This window comes from Nymphaea colorata, chromosome 12 (assembly GCF_008831285.2).
Source record: "Nymphaea colorata isolate Beijing-Zhang1983 chromosome 12, ASM883128v2, whole genome shotgun sequence".
Taxonomy (NCBI): Eukaryota; Viridiplantae; Streptophyta; class Magnoliopsida; order Nymphaeales; family Nymphaeaceae; genus Nymphaea; species Nymphaea colorata.
In genome coordinates, this window is record NC_045149.1 from 15,388,054 (window position 1) to 15,405,116 (window position 17,063).

General features: G+C 40.4%; 2 protein-coding genes across 2 annotated transcripts; both read right to left on the reverse strand.

Moving 5' to 3' along the window:
• Positions 1 to 680: 680 nt before the first annotated feature.
• On the reverse strand, positions 681 to 6,767 carry LOC116265568 (long-chain-alcohol oxidase FAO2-like; the record flags this gene model as incomplete). Its single annotated transcript, XM_031646266.2, has 3 exons — positions 681 to 2,704; positions 3,739 to 4,014; positions 6,465 to 6,767. Coding segments are annotated over 3 exons (2,337 nt in total), but the record flags the coding sequence as incomplete, so codon positions are not given.
• Positions 6,768 to 13,012: 6,245 nt separating this feature from the next.
• LOC116265274 (KIN14B-interacting protein At4g14310-like) lies at positions 13,013 to 16,732 on the reverse strand. The gene is given in 5 exon segments (XM_050080988.1): positions 13,013 to 13,151; positions 15,238 to 15,716; positions 15,719 to 15,787; positions 15,789 to 15,848; positions 16,109 to 16,732. Coding segments are annotated over 5 exon segments (918 nt in total). The 5' UTR covers positions 16,412 to 16,732; the 3' UTR covers positions 13,013 to 13,144.
• Positions 16,733 to 17,063: the final 331 nt, after the last annotated feature.

Sequence of the window (17,063 nt, forward strand, 5' to 3'; positions counted from 1 at the left end):
CGCAGTTAGGGATGTCAACGGATCGGATTCGGATCAGATACATCTTTAACCATATACGCTTTTTCGGATATTCATATATTCGGATTCGGATTCGGATTCGAATAAAGCAAAGTCATATCCGAATCCGAAATCTGATTTTACAATTCGAATCCGATCCGAATCTGATTTTTATATTTATATCCGAATCCGAATTTTGAACCGGATTTTGCCATTTTTCAAGTATTAGATATAGGATATTTGTCTAAAAATAAATCCGATCCGAATCCGTATTCGAATCTGATCCGATATTCATGTATATCCGAATCCGATCGGATGTCATTTATTAAATCCGAATCCGATCCGATTTCTTAATCGAATATTAAATTTTTATCCATATCCGATTTTTTCGGATCGGATCGATTGGATATCCGATTCAAATCGGATATATTGACATCCCTAGCAGTCCCTTGTTCCCACTTTGCAATTTCTGCAGAAGTGTGTGTGAGAGAGAGAGAGAGAGCCTTTGCCTATCCAGCTATCCAGCCTCTTGTCCGTCAGTCAGCGCCTGCAATTAGTAGTTACTACATGAGTCAAAATCCTTTCTTGGCTTTGCATGTCCATGTGAATCGCCGTAGAAAGATCTCTTTGATCTCGTTTGTGTTTGCATTGTCTCGTGGAAAGTTAGCAGAAAAGAAGTATACTTGCTTGCATGAATGCTTATTTGCAGTTAAATATAGTTGTTGTTTATTTACAAAAGGAAGTAAAAGAAACGTGCTTCTATGAAGATTCTAAATACATTCAATACCCTCTCAACTGCTTCTGATTTTCCATCCTACTTTATTGTGTGTGTGTGTGAAGAGAGAGAGAGAGAGAGAGAGAGAGAGAGAGGCAATGGCATACACTATAAGAAAAGAGCTGGAAAACAATCTCATCCATGCGTGGAATTATGGGTATGGTGATTTAGATCTCAAGCTGCTCGTGATTCTGACTTGCTGTTCAAGTATTCAATCATTCTGTTGGAGACACAATAAGCCGCTGACTGAATGGTGATCATGGGATTGACCCCAACTGCAGTAGGAAGCAGACTCCCATCACAGACAAACAGCCCATCTGCTTCCCAACTATGCCCATTCTCATCCACTGCACCTTCTTCCTCATTTACACCCATCCTGCAGCTTCCCATTTGGTGTGCGGAGCAGTACATGGTCCACAACTCGGAACGCGAAGCCATACCTCCTCTTGCTACTACTACATCCAAAAACTCGTCCAAATCCTCCTTTTTAATCCCCTTTGCTTTGAGACGTTGTCCATCACTCTGTAACGTACCAACCTCACTCGCACCCGCTGCAACCATGATTCTCAAAACAGTCCTTAACCCATCCGTCAGGTTCTCCTTGTCCACCTGATGGAACTTGTAGGTGACTCTGTCTTCCTCCTTCACTTCCCCAGAACCCACGTCCCTAGCAAGTGCAAAGAGATGCACTGTCCTGGAATACCTAAGTATCTTTTCCTTCATATCTACAGCGGACACCCATGGAGTCAGTGCAGCATAGGTTGCTGGTCCAAGGGCCGCAGCTTCTATGATGATCTTTGGACTCTTTTGCTCTGATAAAAGTTTGTGTATGGAAGTAATTATTCCACCTTCAAAGGACTTGCCTTTGAAGCTTGAATCCGATTCAGGGAAGTAGCCCCACGCTAACAGTACAGGGTGCAAGTGCAGGTGCCTTCCTATGTTTGGGTTCTTGAGCCCACTAGAAATGAGTAAAGGGGGTGTCAACAGCGCCCCTCCTGCTGAAACACTCAGTTTAGCACGGATTAGTACTCGCCTTGTGGAATTTGAATTTCTGGGCTCACAAACTCGAGCCAAAACTCCCACACATCTCTTCTTTTTACTCCCACCATCTTCATTTCTCTCTTCAAAGACGAATTTCTCTGCCTTTAGTCTGGTTAAAATGACTGCACCGCAGTTTACTGCATCCACCAACCAAGTGGAATCAGCTCCTTTCTTATCTCCAGTCGGGCAACCGTAGCTGCACTGCCCACAGTAGTGAGCTTCCGATGAATTTGTAGGTACAGATTCACAGTCCAAGCCAAGGGATTCGCACCCAGCTCTCAGTACCTTGTTCTGAAGCCCTTCCTCCAAACACTTGTCCACAACACCTAGCCTTCTCCAGACAACATCCATGGCTTCCTGATACTCCTGCCTGCCAAAGAGTGCAAGCCCATGATCATTAGCCCACTCCCTCCGCACTGGCTCCGGGGTCTTGATTGAAGCTGACCAATTGATTGCTGATCCGCCACCGACGGTTGACCCTGCCATGATCATAATTTTCGAATCTAGTGTGGCCAGTTTGGCTCCATTTTGGTACATTTCCTCCATGGAGGGACCTTCGAGCAACGAGTAGTCATCACCCCAGAAGTAACCTCCCTTCTCCATAACCACCACCTTGTAGCCGGACTTTGCTAACAAGGCCGCGGCGATGCTGCCACCGCAACCTGAACCAACAACCACTGCATCACATTCTATTGTGTAGAGGTTCCTCCTGTGGTCTTCAGCAACTCTGAGGCCATGGTTACTGAGACTCTTCAACAAACTGCTTCCATCCTTGGCAGAAGTGTCGACGACTCCTTTATCCAAAGGTCTCTCTCTGGTGGCCTCTCCTCTGTCTTGGGGTACGTCATAGCCGACGGTCGTCCAGAAACGATTCTTCACGTCTTCATCAACCTACACTTTGCAAAACCAGTCAAGTTAAGTGTTCTCCACTTCTCGTGCACCGTCATCCTTTCTTTCCGTGAAATCAAGGGCAAAAAGAAAAAGAAGAATGTAAATGCTGCCTCGAATACCATTTTCATCTGACATTCACACAGGACGGTTCATTAGCCCTATAACTCTGCTTGTCTTCTTACTCTACATATTCTATCGAAGAAACAGTAAATACGAAAAGCCAATAAATGAGGATTGGGGGCAAGGAGCAGGTACGACATTAATGTGTGACACCAGTAACAAACCGTAGAGAGAAGCCGTAAGGAGGCAGGGGCAGAAAGGGCCCTGTCAGGGGCCATGGTCCCCCTCCAACCAACATTTTTAGAAAATAAAAATTTTCCTTGTAAATTTCTCTCTACGGTTATAACTTAATCTATATACAAAATTTTTAATGATATACTTTGGCTTTAGTTTTGAAACTAGTCCCGCTCCTGCAAGGAAAATTCCCAATTCATCCTTTATAAAGAAAGATACAGAGTGGCGAAATGGGGCTCCTAAAATTTTATTCGGAGGGGCCACTTTTTATGAAAAACTAAGGGGACCGAGATGCTATGTTTGGAAACCACATGAATTACCTGAATTGGTAAGCCTGCATAAGACAATAAATTCTCTCTCTCTCTCTCTCTCTCGTGCCTTTTCTTCCTTTCTTTCTTTATAGTTTTGCACTTCACGACAGCTTGTCACCCATTTTGTTAATGCATTTAACTTTTTATTGGAGACAAATGAGAAATGCAGTTGAATGACGCTTGTAGAATTGAATCAGTACGTAAATAGTAGAATTTGGACTGCTAAATATGTTGCAGTTAAGTAAATCAAGTTGCAGAGCTTCATAACCATGCGCCGCCTAATTACACCCTTAGATAGACAGCTGAAAATGACTCATGCCCCAGATCAGGCTCATTGGTCGTCGAGATTTTTCAAAAGCGAATGCATGGACACGAAGTTTTTAAGATTGAATTCTGTGCATAAAAGATTATACAGACAAGAGGATGTACCTGAGAATAGAAGGTGTGGAAGCAGAAGATTTTGAGGGTGCCGAAAGCCATTCTAAGGAAGAAGAAGGGCCCGTGCACCTTGGTCCATCGCTGCAGCACCCTTTCCCTCGCCTCCACCGGCATGTCCGGGAAGCTGCGGACGAAGGGGAAGCGCCAGCTGAGGCTCTCCCTCCCGCAGAGGACCAGCGTCCCCACCTTCGTCGACAGCGCCCACAGCAACCACCACATCAGAACCACCCCCTCCTTGGGCAGCCTCCTCACCATTATCTCCGCAACCTTCACACTTTCCATGGTCAGCACCGAACAGAGCCACAAAAGAAAGGAGAGACTCTAATTGACTTACAGGTACTAAACAAAAGTGCCATCAATCGAACACTTTTCTCATACATCTAACATAATCTGAAAGATTACTCGGCATGATTAGAAAGGACCCTCGCTACAGGAGAGCTGCTATTCATGTGTTCAAATCTAGGTGTGTTTTTATTTGTTGCAGGTGTAGTAGTCTCGTCGTTGCATGAAAGAAGATTCAGTAGAACTTCTCAAATGGAAACTTTTACATCGCCAGTGAGGCGAGATCGGTTATGGCAATTTGAGCAAGTAATGTCAGGCCTCTGTGCAACACATTAATGGTCTAAAGAAGAAAAAGGAAAAGAGAAACGTCGATTAGTCCTGACCAACAACTATTTTTTCTTTGTCGTTTATGTCATGAGTCGCCCACCATTATTGCCGCAAGACAATGGCAAGAATTTAGTTCCACGCGATAAGGGCTTACACACAAAGGAAAACATATCGGCATGCTTCTTCTCGCATTTTTGTATCCATTCCTTTGAAAGACAAGAGACCAGCTTCGTCGCAGATCCAAACGCATCTTTTTTTCTGGAATATTTGGTTTAAACACTTCTAAAGCTTTACAAAAGAGAGAACAAAAGAAAGGTTAAATGAAATTTGCTCTCTCTGTCTCTCTCCAAAATCGACTGCCTGCTTTGACGCTGTCCGGAGATGGGCATAAAGAAGACGACAAACGTCTTGGCCCTCCATTAGGGAGGAGCCGTGTCAATTGGTATTTTTCTTTCTTGCACGAGTCACTTTTGGCGGATATCTCATCCACTGAGGGGCCGGGGGAGAAGTGGGCTCCGTGGGGCCCACTATTTGAACTTGGGTTCAGTCAATCGAAATTTTTTTGACCACATGTTTACTGTTCTTTAAAAAAAAAAAAAAATCTAGTTCCGCCCCATAATCTACTTGAAAGTGAGAGCCTTAGTTTTGATTTCTCGTATCCTTCGACAAAGGGCATTAGATCAAGTTTTCCCTTGGCTGCTTTTCCTTAAATAAATTCTCTACAGAAACACAAGTTTTTAACTCAACCCAACCATCAAGCATTTCTATAAAAATTTTCATCTTTCCCTCAAAACAGTAAACCTCTATCCCATTTTTGACAGGCAAAATCTAGCAGAGAAACTATATGTAGGCTGGTATTAACAGCTGCCAACAGCAGCCTTTTTTTTTTTTTTTTTACTACTTGTCTTACAATTATTTAATTTTTTATACATATTGTGCCGCTTAAGAACCAACAATTACTAAAAATAGTGTTCGTTTAGCCAAAATTTCCAGCTCCCCAGGCTACTCTCTCGTGTATCAGCCTGTCGTCATTTTTTCTTCCAACATAAGGCCCGTGACCCTGTACCATCGTTTGGCTTATTCATCATCAATCACAAGCAAATAAATGAATCTGAATCAGCCACGTGCGTCTGGCTCCCGAGAAGCTAACCAAGTCTCCCCACTCAAATACAATTCCCCACGTAAACATATGATAAATTTTAAAGCTAAAAAATCAGATCCGATCAGGCCCTTATTCCCAAAGCGTAATCGCCTTCAACATACCCGGTAAATTTTGTGAACTTTTGATTCAAATGTTTTTTAACATTCTAGACACTTAACCCATGAAGAACAAGCAGACAATAGTGACAACTATTAACAACGTGACACCCTATCTTTCCACCGGCGTACCTCTCCTTTTCCACTCATCTAATTTAACAAGAAAGTGATGAAAAAATAGTTCTAGTAGTAACTTTTAACATTGGTAGGTGTGAAGATTGGATTTATATGTGTGAGTGTGTATGTGGTGTCTATATATATGTATATACACACACACTATTTTGGGTCATGGTGAGTCCATTGGCATGCTTTTAGTCCGGTTCAAATGGAACCACATGGAGCTCATTTGGAATCATGTCTGGCCAGGCTGCTGAGCTCGATGGGCGAGCCAACCTTTGGTTGGGCTCCCCCTCGCTAACTCACTACAAGGCCGAACAAGCTCCCCAGCTAGAAGAGCTCTGAGCTCCTTGCCCAGAGATAAGGCTGTCTCGTTACCAACCTGACAAAGACATCCCAAACGCCCTCTCTTCTGGCTCACGTCGGCACCTCCGACCAAGTGATCATGCTCGGCTTGGTCCCCGCCCACGAGTTGCTCGTCGCCGGCGTAGCTGACAAGACGAACAAGTCGTAGGCGGCCGAGCAGAGTCAAGGGCAGGAGCTTGTAGGTGCGTCAAGCGACAGACCCTTCTGGCTGGCCATATTGACTCAGTGTGAGGCAACCAAAAAGAGGCAAGTGGCCGCCTTCGTGGAAGGACACAGAAGATGGCGGATAAGGAAGAGCCAAAAAGAGAGATCAAACAAATCTAGATAACAGATAGAAACCGAGAAAGTTGGTCGGTAGGTGGGTTTACCTCTTCAGGGACGCCGTTGTCGGATCCAGAGGCCTCGTAGAACTCCCGGAGGTGCTTGCTCGCAGGGTCGGCCTCGCCAGCGACGTGGGGAGATGTCTCCGACATGGAAACCGGCCGGATGAAGGTGGCGCAGATGGCGGAGAGAGATTTCATCTGGCTGGCCGAGTAGCCATGGCTGTACTTCTCCTTCTTACCCCCAAAAGCAGTGGGTGGTGATCGCGTCTCGTCGGTCTCCCCTCGCTGCCCATCTCTCCTTCTCTCTCTCTCTCTCTCTCTCTCTCTCTCTTTTCCGGGTATTCGGCAAAGGAACGGCGTTCGAGTATTTATTTACGGAAGAATATGGTATGTTTCTGTTCTCCACCTATCACTTACCAGAAATTCCGAAAAAGTACTAGTTTTTGTAATTTAGTACACTGCACATTTTGAAAAAAAAAAGAATTATCACAGGAGCCTGAAGTAAATTTTCGTTAATTTAAAAAAAAAAAATGAAAACACTAGATTGTATTACTTCACTGTTTTTTTCCTTCTATGTTATGGAAATTCAGCCAACTCTTCGTTTGATGGTTTTCGTGAAAATTGAGCTTTTAGAAATCGAGCGGCCAAAAATATTATGGGTTGGAAATGACTAAAACGTCTTTAATTGATAGAAAGAAAAAAAAACCTCAAGGGTAAACATGGATTTTAAAGTATTTTTATCCATTAAAATGACTAAAATATTCTTATGGTAAAATCAAGGGTTATTCGGAAGTTAGAATACCATGTGAGTGTGTTACTAATGTTTATCAAAGATTGGGTCAGAAAACTAGGTGTGCATGAATCTGTATTCTCGTGTCACCAGCATAATATGAGATATAAAAAGTTATAAATATCTGAATAGAAAATCAGATTAAAAAATGTCATCAGATTGAACAAATGTAAATAAACATACAATCAAATAATAAGGATGAAGTAGCGACTTAAATATGTCTCCATTTTTTTAACTTGACCTGTTCTAAAGTACTTCAGGATTTCTTAAAGTGGGATTTGGAGTCCGTTGTGAAATTTAGTCGTCGGATTGGGATAAAATTCAAGTTTCGAAAGTAAAAGTTGGATGGTAAAGATGTTTTTCATTCCCATTTGAATCGGTAAGCATGATCCCTAAAAGCAAAAGGTTACGTGTGAATTGAATTCGATCTGTTCACATCCCTAACTGGGAACTAGCCTTCCAGATAAAGATGAACATCTTTGAGGAAGGAGAAAGGCAAGCGATGGCCAACACATTTGGGTAAGTACCTAACGTTGGTTTTCAGATCCAAATCAATATCCCATCAGCAGCCTCTGTAACAGCAGTATTCTCCTTCCCTTTCCAAAACTCTTTTGACAAACACGCTTAAAAATCTGGTGATAATAATAACAAGAAATTCCCAACCTCTTGTTATTGTACAGGACCCAATTAAGTTATACTCAATTAAGTTTGCATTAATGTAAAAGAAAAACTAAGATGCCCGAAATAAAACAATCGGCGGTTCTTAATAAAATAGCAAAATGATATCATTTCTTACTGGTTGGCGAAACAAGTCATGAGAACTTTTATGGGAATACAAGAGCATGCTTTCAGTAATGTCAAATATTTGGGTAGGCTTTTTGTCATTATCAAACTATTGGTGCGTCTTTGAAAGTTTCCCTAACTTTAATTGACCTGAACTATATACATCATCAACTCTGGCTTGGATCGGGTTTTGAATTTTGATCATGTTGGAATAGTTTTTCAGAACCTCTGATTCTTGGTTTGGATCTAGATGCAAGCGTCGAGCGAGCGACTTGTACTTCTCCCTGATGTATCAAATTCATATGCATTAGAATGAAAATGATCTCGCATGGACTCCGCAAGAATCTGAATGGGACTTTTAAGAGAAAAATCAAAGCTGCTTTAATCTTGTTCTTCTTAATTTGTTTTTTGTTTGCTTTTTTTAACATAGAAAGAAGTGGACTGGACAAAGCTACAGCTGATTGAATCCTTTTGAGTTTTTTTTTTGTCAAATAAGCAACTTTGACATGGACTGGTGTGGGAAATTGCCTGTAAGAACCAACTTAAAATTGCTTATTTCTATATTGATATCACATGCCATGCAATTATGTACATATCGAGGATACTAAAAATTTGTGACAATGTGGAACTTTAAAACTTGAACTAATAAAAAGTAAATGGTTTTAGTTCCTCGTTGAAATTAAAAAGCAACGCGGAGGCTTTCCTAATATGCAAAAAAGAGGTTATGAGTACACGCAGGGAGAAAGATCGAAGGTTTCGATGATATAGAAAGTGGGCATTTTTTTTGTTCATCCGCCCAAATAATGCTTTTCTACTTGGTCTATAGAAATATATATATATGATATCATTCGCTATAGCAGAGTGTTGGTAAAGCAAGGTGAGAATATTAAATTGGCGTAGATGCATGTTGACCCAATTCCTGACTCGCTTATTGAATATGTGAACCGTTACTCTGGGTACGGGTCTGAGACGTTGACAGACCCTCCCGTGTGAAATTTATGGGTGCCGTTCACGTCAGGGATGTCAGGATCCGTGGTCGGCAGAGGAAGCCGGACCGTGTTAACCACGGATTCTGTATCCAAAAACAAATCATATCGGGATCCAGATCTGCAGAATACGTTCTCCACCGCATCTGGACTGTGACCGGCGGATCCAGTTTTTTTGCCATTACCCAACTAATCCGAGTCAGTTATGGATCTTTATAAACAGTCTGCCGCCGGTTGAACCGAAATAATTGTTTCTAAGCATTTTAATTTGATTATTGATCCGTAAAAAATATTGACATGGATTCGTCTATTCGGCATCCATCTGACACCTGAAATTGAAAAGAATAGAAACCATAAAGGATATTTTCCAACGGAACATAATTGTAGATCAAGAATGTGGGCAACCACTATGGATCAATTTTTTTTAGTTTGGCCGGACCCGCAGATCGTTTGGCCTACCCTTGAAAAAAATCCTGGCTCTCGTCAGTCCATCTAAACTAAATAGACGGCTATCAAAAGTCAGTCTATCTAAACTAAATAGACGATCAGTAGAAATAGGAACCCTAGCAGACTTGTCGAGAAAGGCGATCCCTAGAAATAGGAACCCTAGCAGACTTGTCGGGAAAGGCAAAGGGGACAGGCTGGGGTCCTACCTGAGTTGCTCAAGCTGCTGGAGCACCAGCGTTTCCTTCTTAAACACAACCATATTGATATTGTCATTGGTGGGCCATACAAGGCTTTCCCTTCTTCAAAATGTCTTCACATCCAATCAAGTTAGTCAGTGGATGGATTAAACACATTCTCTTATGCAATACATCGGACATTGTATTGGGAGAGGCAGGACAACTTTCTTCGTATCCGACCCTGGAAAAAAATAGAAACCCAATCCCATTTTTAAAAATCTGAAATGCCTTTAGTAAAGGTAGCAAACAAATTTCCTTCTTTGAATTTTTTTTTTTTTTTTGTCTCCTTTAAAGATTGTTTTAGTCTCTTAAAATATAAATAAGTTTCCATTTCTTCCAAGTATGATCTTTTCAAAATCATTGACGGTGACAATTCTCTTTCATCATTTATGAGATATTAAGGCCTCGCATCTAGAAGGTCTTGCATCTTCCGATTTTCTTATATATATCATGGTATCGTGCCAAACGGGCCATTTTCATGGTGTCCGCCTCGCATCTAGAAGGTCTTGCACACCTATTGCATCATTGGCTCCGCTCGTACACACAACACAGGCTGAACCTCCTGACCGATTGCCAAGCCAAAACGGAAGCTTCAATTGTTTGACTAAATAGCTTTGCGTTTATAAACTTTTTTTTAATTTCATGGTGAAGTTTTTGGAATTGTGAGAGTTCGCTCGGGCTTTACGTGCCAATCACCAGCGTCACATTTTGGTGCTGATTTTTCCATTATTTAAGGTTGATCCGGTGGAGAATGGTTGTCATGACAAAAAAATAATAGTCATCAGAAAAAACAAATAAACTAAAGAGGAAAAGAATGGACAAATTAATAGCAAAATAGAAACCGTTGAGAGGAGGGGCGCAAGGTATTAGACCTGCAAGTGTTAGACCCATGAAGAATGATCTTCGTCGTTGAATTCTAGATCCCAACCATCCCAAAAAAAAAAAAAAGAGATAGTCAAGATCATTCCAGAGATATCTAATATTCGAGACAAATCTAATACTAGCAATGTCTCTGTATGTTAATTTTAATCTATGGATATGACTTATGGGACTTTTTACTGGAGATCAACTTCAGAAATGCTGGAATTCGATGTTTCTAAGATGGACCAGAGTAATCACAGTCTGTTCCATCGAATTGATTAGGTGTAACAATGACTTGAAACCACCACTTAACCATTCTCCCTTGTCTTTAAGGGCGGAGGGAGGGGGATTTAGAAAATTTTAGTTTAATATATATATAAATTTAGAAACTATAGTTTGGCCCTGCGACAAAAAAAATTCCTAGCTTCGCCTATTTTTCTTATTTGTTATTGTTATTTTTATTTTTGTTGTGTCTTCCATTTTTCATTTTTTAATTCAAAAATGTATAACACAACCTGAGCATTTTTTCCTTTCTTTGAAATCCATCCGAAAGCAACTCGGATTTGAAAGTCGATTGAGACGATTCCTTACCGTTCTTGCGAATCCATTCAATTTTGAATAGCATTTGGTGAGAACTGTTTGATTGTGTGAAAAGGCAACGAGAATCTCACCCACTTGTTTCTTGTGGGGAACTTATGGAGCCGCTGTTCATTTAACTCGGCATTGATAGAACTGCGACGCATCCTGCGTGTATTTATTCCGCAACGAACTCATCAAATTTGGCAGTTGGCAATAAACTCTGCATTCATGTCGCCACTAAGTAGAAAATGAACTCGTGCACTCTTATCTCCTACAGTAGAAGCCATTGTCTTCAATAAAAGTTACAAGTTCAAATCCTATTAAACGAGCTTGTTGTCTTGAGTTTGATTTTCATGAGTGCTGTCTCCCGACAGCATCAAGATGTTTTTAACCAACAATGGAAAACCTTGTATGTATTTTTAACCATATTCAACATTTACGCGGGTTTTTTTATTATATCAATTCTTGAAATGCGTTTTCCGAAAATTTTCCTTATTATTTGAAGTTTGATAGATTGCGATGGAAATAAAAGCAATCACACTATGAAAGTTCCCGTCGACGAACATTTTCTATTTTAACTTAATTTGTTTAAAACATGACTCAATTTTCTTTTACTGGACAATCCGTGTGAGAGAAGCACGTCCCAGGCCCATCTTCTTTTTGCCCTTTTCTGATAAAAACAAAAAAAAACAAAAAATCTTTAGGGAGCAGTTATCCTGGATAACTTCGGCTGTGTTTGACGGCCTGCTGGAAGTCATGGACATTCTTCATTTCAATGTCCCACGAATCAAACACGCCCCACGGGTTTCTACCTGAGCAGAGAACAAAGCTTCAGTTACATGGTATATGGCAAATGAGTTGGGATGGGGTTGGGCCCTCTTTCACAACAAAACATAGATTAGGTATCACTGCTGAGCGCGGAATTTCAACCTCTGTTTCTATTGTTTTCCAGTTTTAGCTTTGCCTTCTGTTCCCCAAAGTTCTCATTTAAGCAACAGGATTACAAATTGGATTGGGGCTAAGCCTGCTTATGTTCACCTTGTGTTAATACTTTGAAATGATTTGTAAGTAGGGCTGGCGCAAAGTCATGAGTCTGACAGTGACTCCAATTAATAAATATAATTGACATTGCGGGGATGCAATAAACACATCCAACTCACGTATGAACCTTTGCATCCTTTCCTGGCAGTATCATGCAGAAAAAGAGATATAATGCATATGTATGGTCGAGGTAGTACCACATAGGAGCGGCAATCTACTGACGAGAACTTGGACAAACCGAAAGGTTAGAAAGGTGCTCATAAAGGCCCTTTCGGGTACTTTCTCAGCCATGAAATCTCTGCCAATAAAGTTCGGAATAACAGTTCGGCTTAGTATTTTGCCAAATACTATGTGACCTTTAGAAATCAATATATTTCAAAGAAAAGATTCTTGATATCCCCCTAATAATACCGTTTCACAGTTCGGACACAGAGCACTGTTTCACAATTACAAATTGATACAGAAACATATTGAATTACTATTAACTGCTAAAAGTATCAACTGAAGCAGCAAGCAGATGTAGGATACATGCATTGTCATTCGGTGTATGTGCATATGTACATAAACGAACTACGACAAAAACCGCCAAGAAGCTGGTTGATCTCTAGAAATAAGAAGCACCCTCGATGCGCATAGTCAAAGGAGGGGCAGTATAAATTATCAGGGCCAAGCACCTCTCTGAGTTCTGTTACATTCGAAAAACCACTGTGTACAAACTGCATCCCTTCATCCTTGAGAACCTCAAAAACAAATAGTCCGCAACCAGAAGCAGCCATGACAAGGTCAGATGATCCCCAAACTTGTGTCAAAGATGAGTGTTCGTTGTGATAATTGGCATCTGGTAATGAATAAGTGCTTACCAGTCTTCCTTTGCGCAACGAGAAATGCTGAATTGTTGGAGAACTATGCTCTTTTAAGGTCAACCTTCCACTGACAGAGCCTAGAAAAACAGAGTCTCCACGAGCAAAAAGTGACTGCCCATTTACGCCAGGTTTAGGTATCCTAAGACCTATACCAGATGGGATACGGAAATAAAAAACATTAAGATTTGAAGGGTTTCTTTTCACATTATTATTTATTCTTTGCTTTTTTTATTTCATTTTTTTTGTCGTAAAAAAAAACCTTTTGAATAACCGGTAGAAATGGATTTAGCTAAAGAAAAAGCTTTTACCGCTGCCCAATATCCCTTTCTCTTCCAAAAATTTCTACAAATATGCTTTTTTGATATAGAAGTACGTTTTTTTGGAACCGCCATGCAAAAATGAACTTTTTTAAGTTGCTGCTTCTGAAGAGCTAACCCTGAACAGAGAACAGAGAGATCTTTTCAGCACATTCCTTTACGTCATTTCACAGCATTTACATGCTCAATGGACAACATTTCAGAGTCTTGAATATATTTAGACGAGCACATACAAGAACATGAAGACATGTCTTCTTCTGTGCAAGCAGGCATATCGTCCGTGCAAGAGAAAGACAGGGAGAGAGAGTTTTCATAGTTCTTCACATAAGATACAAATAAAGAAAAGGAGACGCAAGGGAAACAATCACTTAAGAGTTGGAAGTCATATAACAGACCGCAACCAACAACAATTAAACACTTCCATCAGGAAAGTACCTAGCCTGAGACCTGAATTCTGGAAGTCAGGCCACAGAATTATCCCCTTTAATTAAAAAAAGAAAAAAGAAAACCATAATGTTGCCATAGAAATATTCAAACTATAGAAGTCATCATTTAGCAAAGATTCACGGGCCCAGTCCTTTTGAGTGATCTTAAGGGCATGTCTCTCCCCCGTAAATTCATGCTGAGATTTATTGTTTGAAAAAACACTGGATTTCCGGTTATCACAGATCGGTGGTTAACAAATATGCCTCGTGTTGCTTTCAACAGACGAACCAATCTAGGAAAGCACATAATATAACGCATATCGGTCAGGTCAGAAGCCAGATTTCTAGTGTACGCATTATGTAGTTGCAGTAAGAAGATGGCAAGTACATGTTACTTACAACATGCAAGTTTTATTAGATAATCAAATTTGACACTTAAATTACTTCCAACACTTTGTGTTTCAAAATGAAAAAGATTTCAGCATGTATGAGTTACTTCTTGGAATCTAGAAAAAGCTTGATGGTTACAACTTCAATTTTCGATTTGAAGGACAGAGATAGGCCCTAATACCAAAAAAGATAAAAGCTGTACGCTGTGTGAAAGGAAACCTAAATTTTATTTTTTTTTCACTTTACATACGTAAGAATGCCCTGTATGAGAAACTTAAGATTCAGCCTTAAGAAATTTGTATAGCTCCTAGGTTAGAAAAAAAAGAAAAACCTATTTGTCACTCTTTTTTATGTTTTTAAACTATAAATTGTGATGAGAGTTACGCCTCGCTTGTCATAGTGATTCCCTAAGATACAGTATGGCACATCATTTTCCACTGTAGCTATGCTACATAATGTAATATATTGACCAATACATTAAGTTACAACATTCCATTAAGCCTTTCTTTCACATATTAACCAATCTAGAATTCAATAGATTATTTTCACCAAATATAATTGAAGGAAAAGAAAAAAGGTTGGCACTTCCTCCATGCTAAATTACTCTGTATAGTACTTTGAACTTTTCGAGTGGTATGGCAGAACATTAGCAACATATCTCACACTAGGTGTGGCCACTAAGTTGAGGATAATTTCTTGATGCAGAATACAAAAACAAGTTTCAATTCAAACCCACATGGCTTCTAACTCATTGAAGCAACAATCAAGAAAGAACAAATAAAATGGGTAGAACAAGCACAGTTACCTCAGCAGAGAACAAATAGTGCAGATGTGGAAATTAATTTTAGGACCTATAAAGGGGCAAAGAAACAAGCTGCTAAATTTCACTGTGAAGAGGAAGGGGACGTTTTCTATATTGGCCACGAGTGATGATACTTGTCAATTGACAAAGTTAAAACACAAACCCATGATCTAGTAACTTAACATGAACAATGAAGGGAAACAAGAAAATCTTCATGTGCATCATGCAGTTGAAGAATTAAAATTTGTCCCAATCGATAAAGGACAAAAGGGTGGAGAGGAAGGGGAATGCAGCAAACCTCTGGCGAACACCACCACCAAAGTCAGCATCAGTGTTATGAATATGAAGAGCAGAAACCCTTTTATAGCAAGAAATAGATGATAGGATACGAGGATTTAATGATGAAACGTCCCATAGGCTGATTGCTTCACTTTCTGCAACAACCACCTTCTCTTTATTTCTCCACTGCAATGGGCTAGCAAAGTCCATGGTTACTACAGGAGTTTGCGTTTCCTATCTCATCACAAGGTCACTATCACGGATATCATATACACCGACATTCTTCTGAGAAGTGGCAGTTCAAACAATAGGAGGCCCGCATGGTTTATACCACCACTGATGGTTTTCAGGTGCCCCAATTGTGGAAAGAACATTTCTTCTCCTTTGGGAATTTCTGTGTGACAGAGAAGAGAGAGCCAACGGACATCTGCCCTCTGTATGAAAGGCCCGAAATTCTTTTGAATAAAAATCCCATGAACAAAAACCTGAATCCAACACAACACATTCCCAGCTGATGCAGCCACCACATATTTTGCAGCGCATCCATCTGGACCAGCCGCACGAATCAAACCATATATCCCGCCACAAGTTAGGAGAAACTTGAACGGGAGGTACATATTCAGATTTCTCCTATAATGTTTAGAAGTCGCATTAAATCAAAGATAAATAGTATTGGGAACATGCAAGAGCTACGGTACTCCACTCGCTTTTAGACATATAAAAAAACAATACAGATATCTGCTTCATGATACCTTATCTTTCTGAATTGGCAGTTTATGTTATGGTGTCTCTAACATATGAAAACGAACAAATCGAGCATGAAATTTCTAAAACAAAATCACCTATCGAGCTGTATGGAAATAGAGCTGAAGAAAGGTCATGTATCATACCTCGCAGTGTATAAGATCATTGAAGGTACATGAACCATCAGCATGAGCAAGCAATGCTGATTCACCCTCTGAGACAAACCATCCACCAGTTGAGGGTTTTACCCCAATCTCAATCAACTGATTAGCACAAGAATCGTTAGGACCTTGACTCACTGAAACAGACCGATTTTCTTTATCATTGAGCTGCAGTTTTTCATCGCATGAGAGTTTCAACTCGCCCTTCCCTTCAACAAGTTCCTTTGATAGATGGGGAGCATCAGAGGATTGCTTCTGGCTTTCTTCATTATTGGATGATGATTCCATTTCATGGATAGTGCAAAGGCTAAGCTTCGCAATTGCATCGTTCCCAAATGTTTGAGTTTCATTTGCATGTGCTAGGGAAGCCAGAAACTCAAGGGCGAGGGGATTTTCTTCAACTGGACTCGCAACCCCATCTCCATGTGTGAAAAAATGATCGGACTGTGTAAAGCTAGACGTAGCATTTCCAACAAGAAGCTCGTTCGGCAATAGTACATTGGTCAATGGAGGACGATTTCTCAGCAGCTTCTGAATTATGATCAGGAAACAGCCTTGGTTCTAGTTCCTCTTTACTCAAACACTTGATGGATTGTTTTGGAAGGACCACCTATCTGCTCATTAGGAAGGGTTTCGTTCGTTGATTTAGTTGTTAACGTAGTTCTCTAACACTTCGTAGACTCTCCGACCGATTCACCTCTCCTTCGATGCCTATTGCGTTCTCCTTAATTGATATTGGTAATCCCAATTTTCCTTTGTCATCTATTAGGCATCCTATTTTGTTATATATTTTTCATTTTATTGTCTTTTCATTTTATCGACAATTTCGCAAATCTTTCCTTGAATGTTCAGAATAAGAGATTTTGAAACATCTGGGTTATTTGAATCCAGCATCTCTCTAGTCTTCTTGATTTCTGATGTAATGGACTTGACTCTCTCT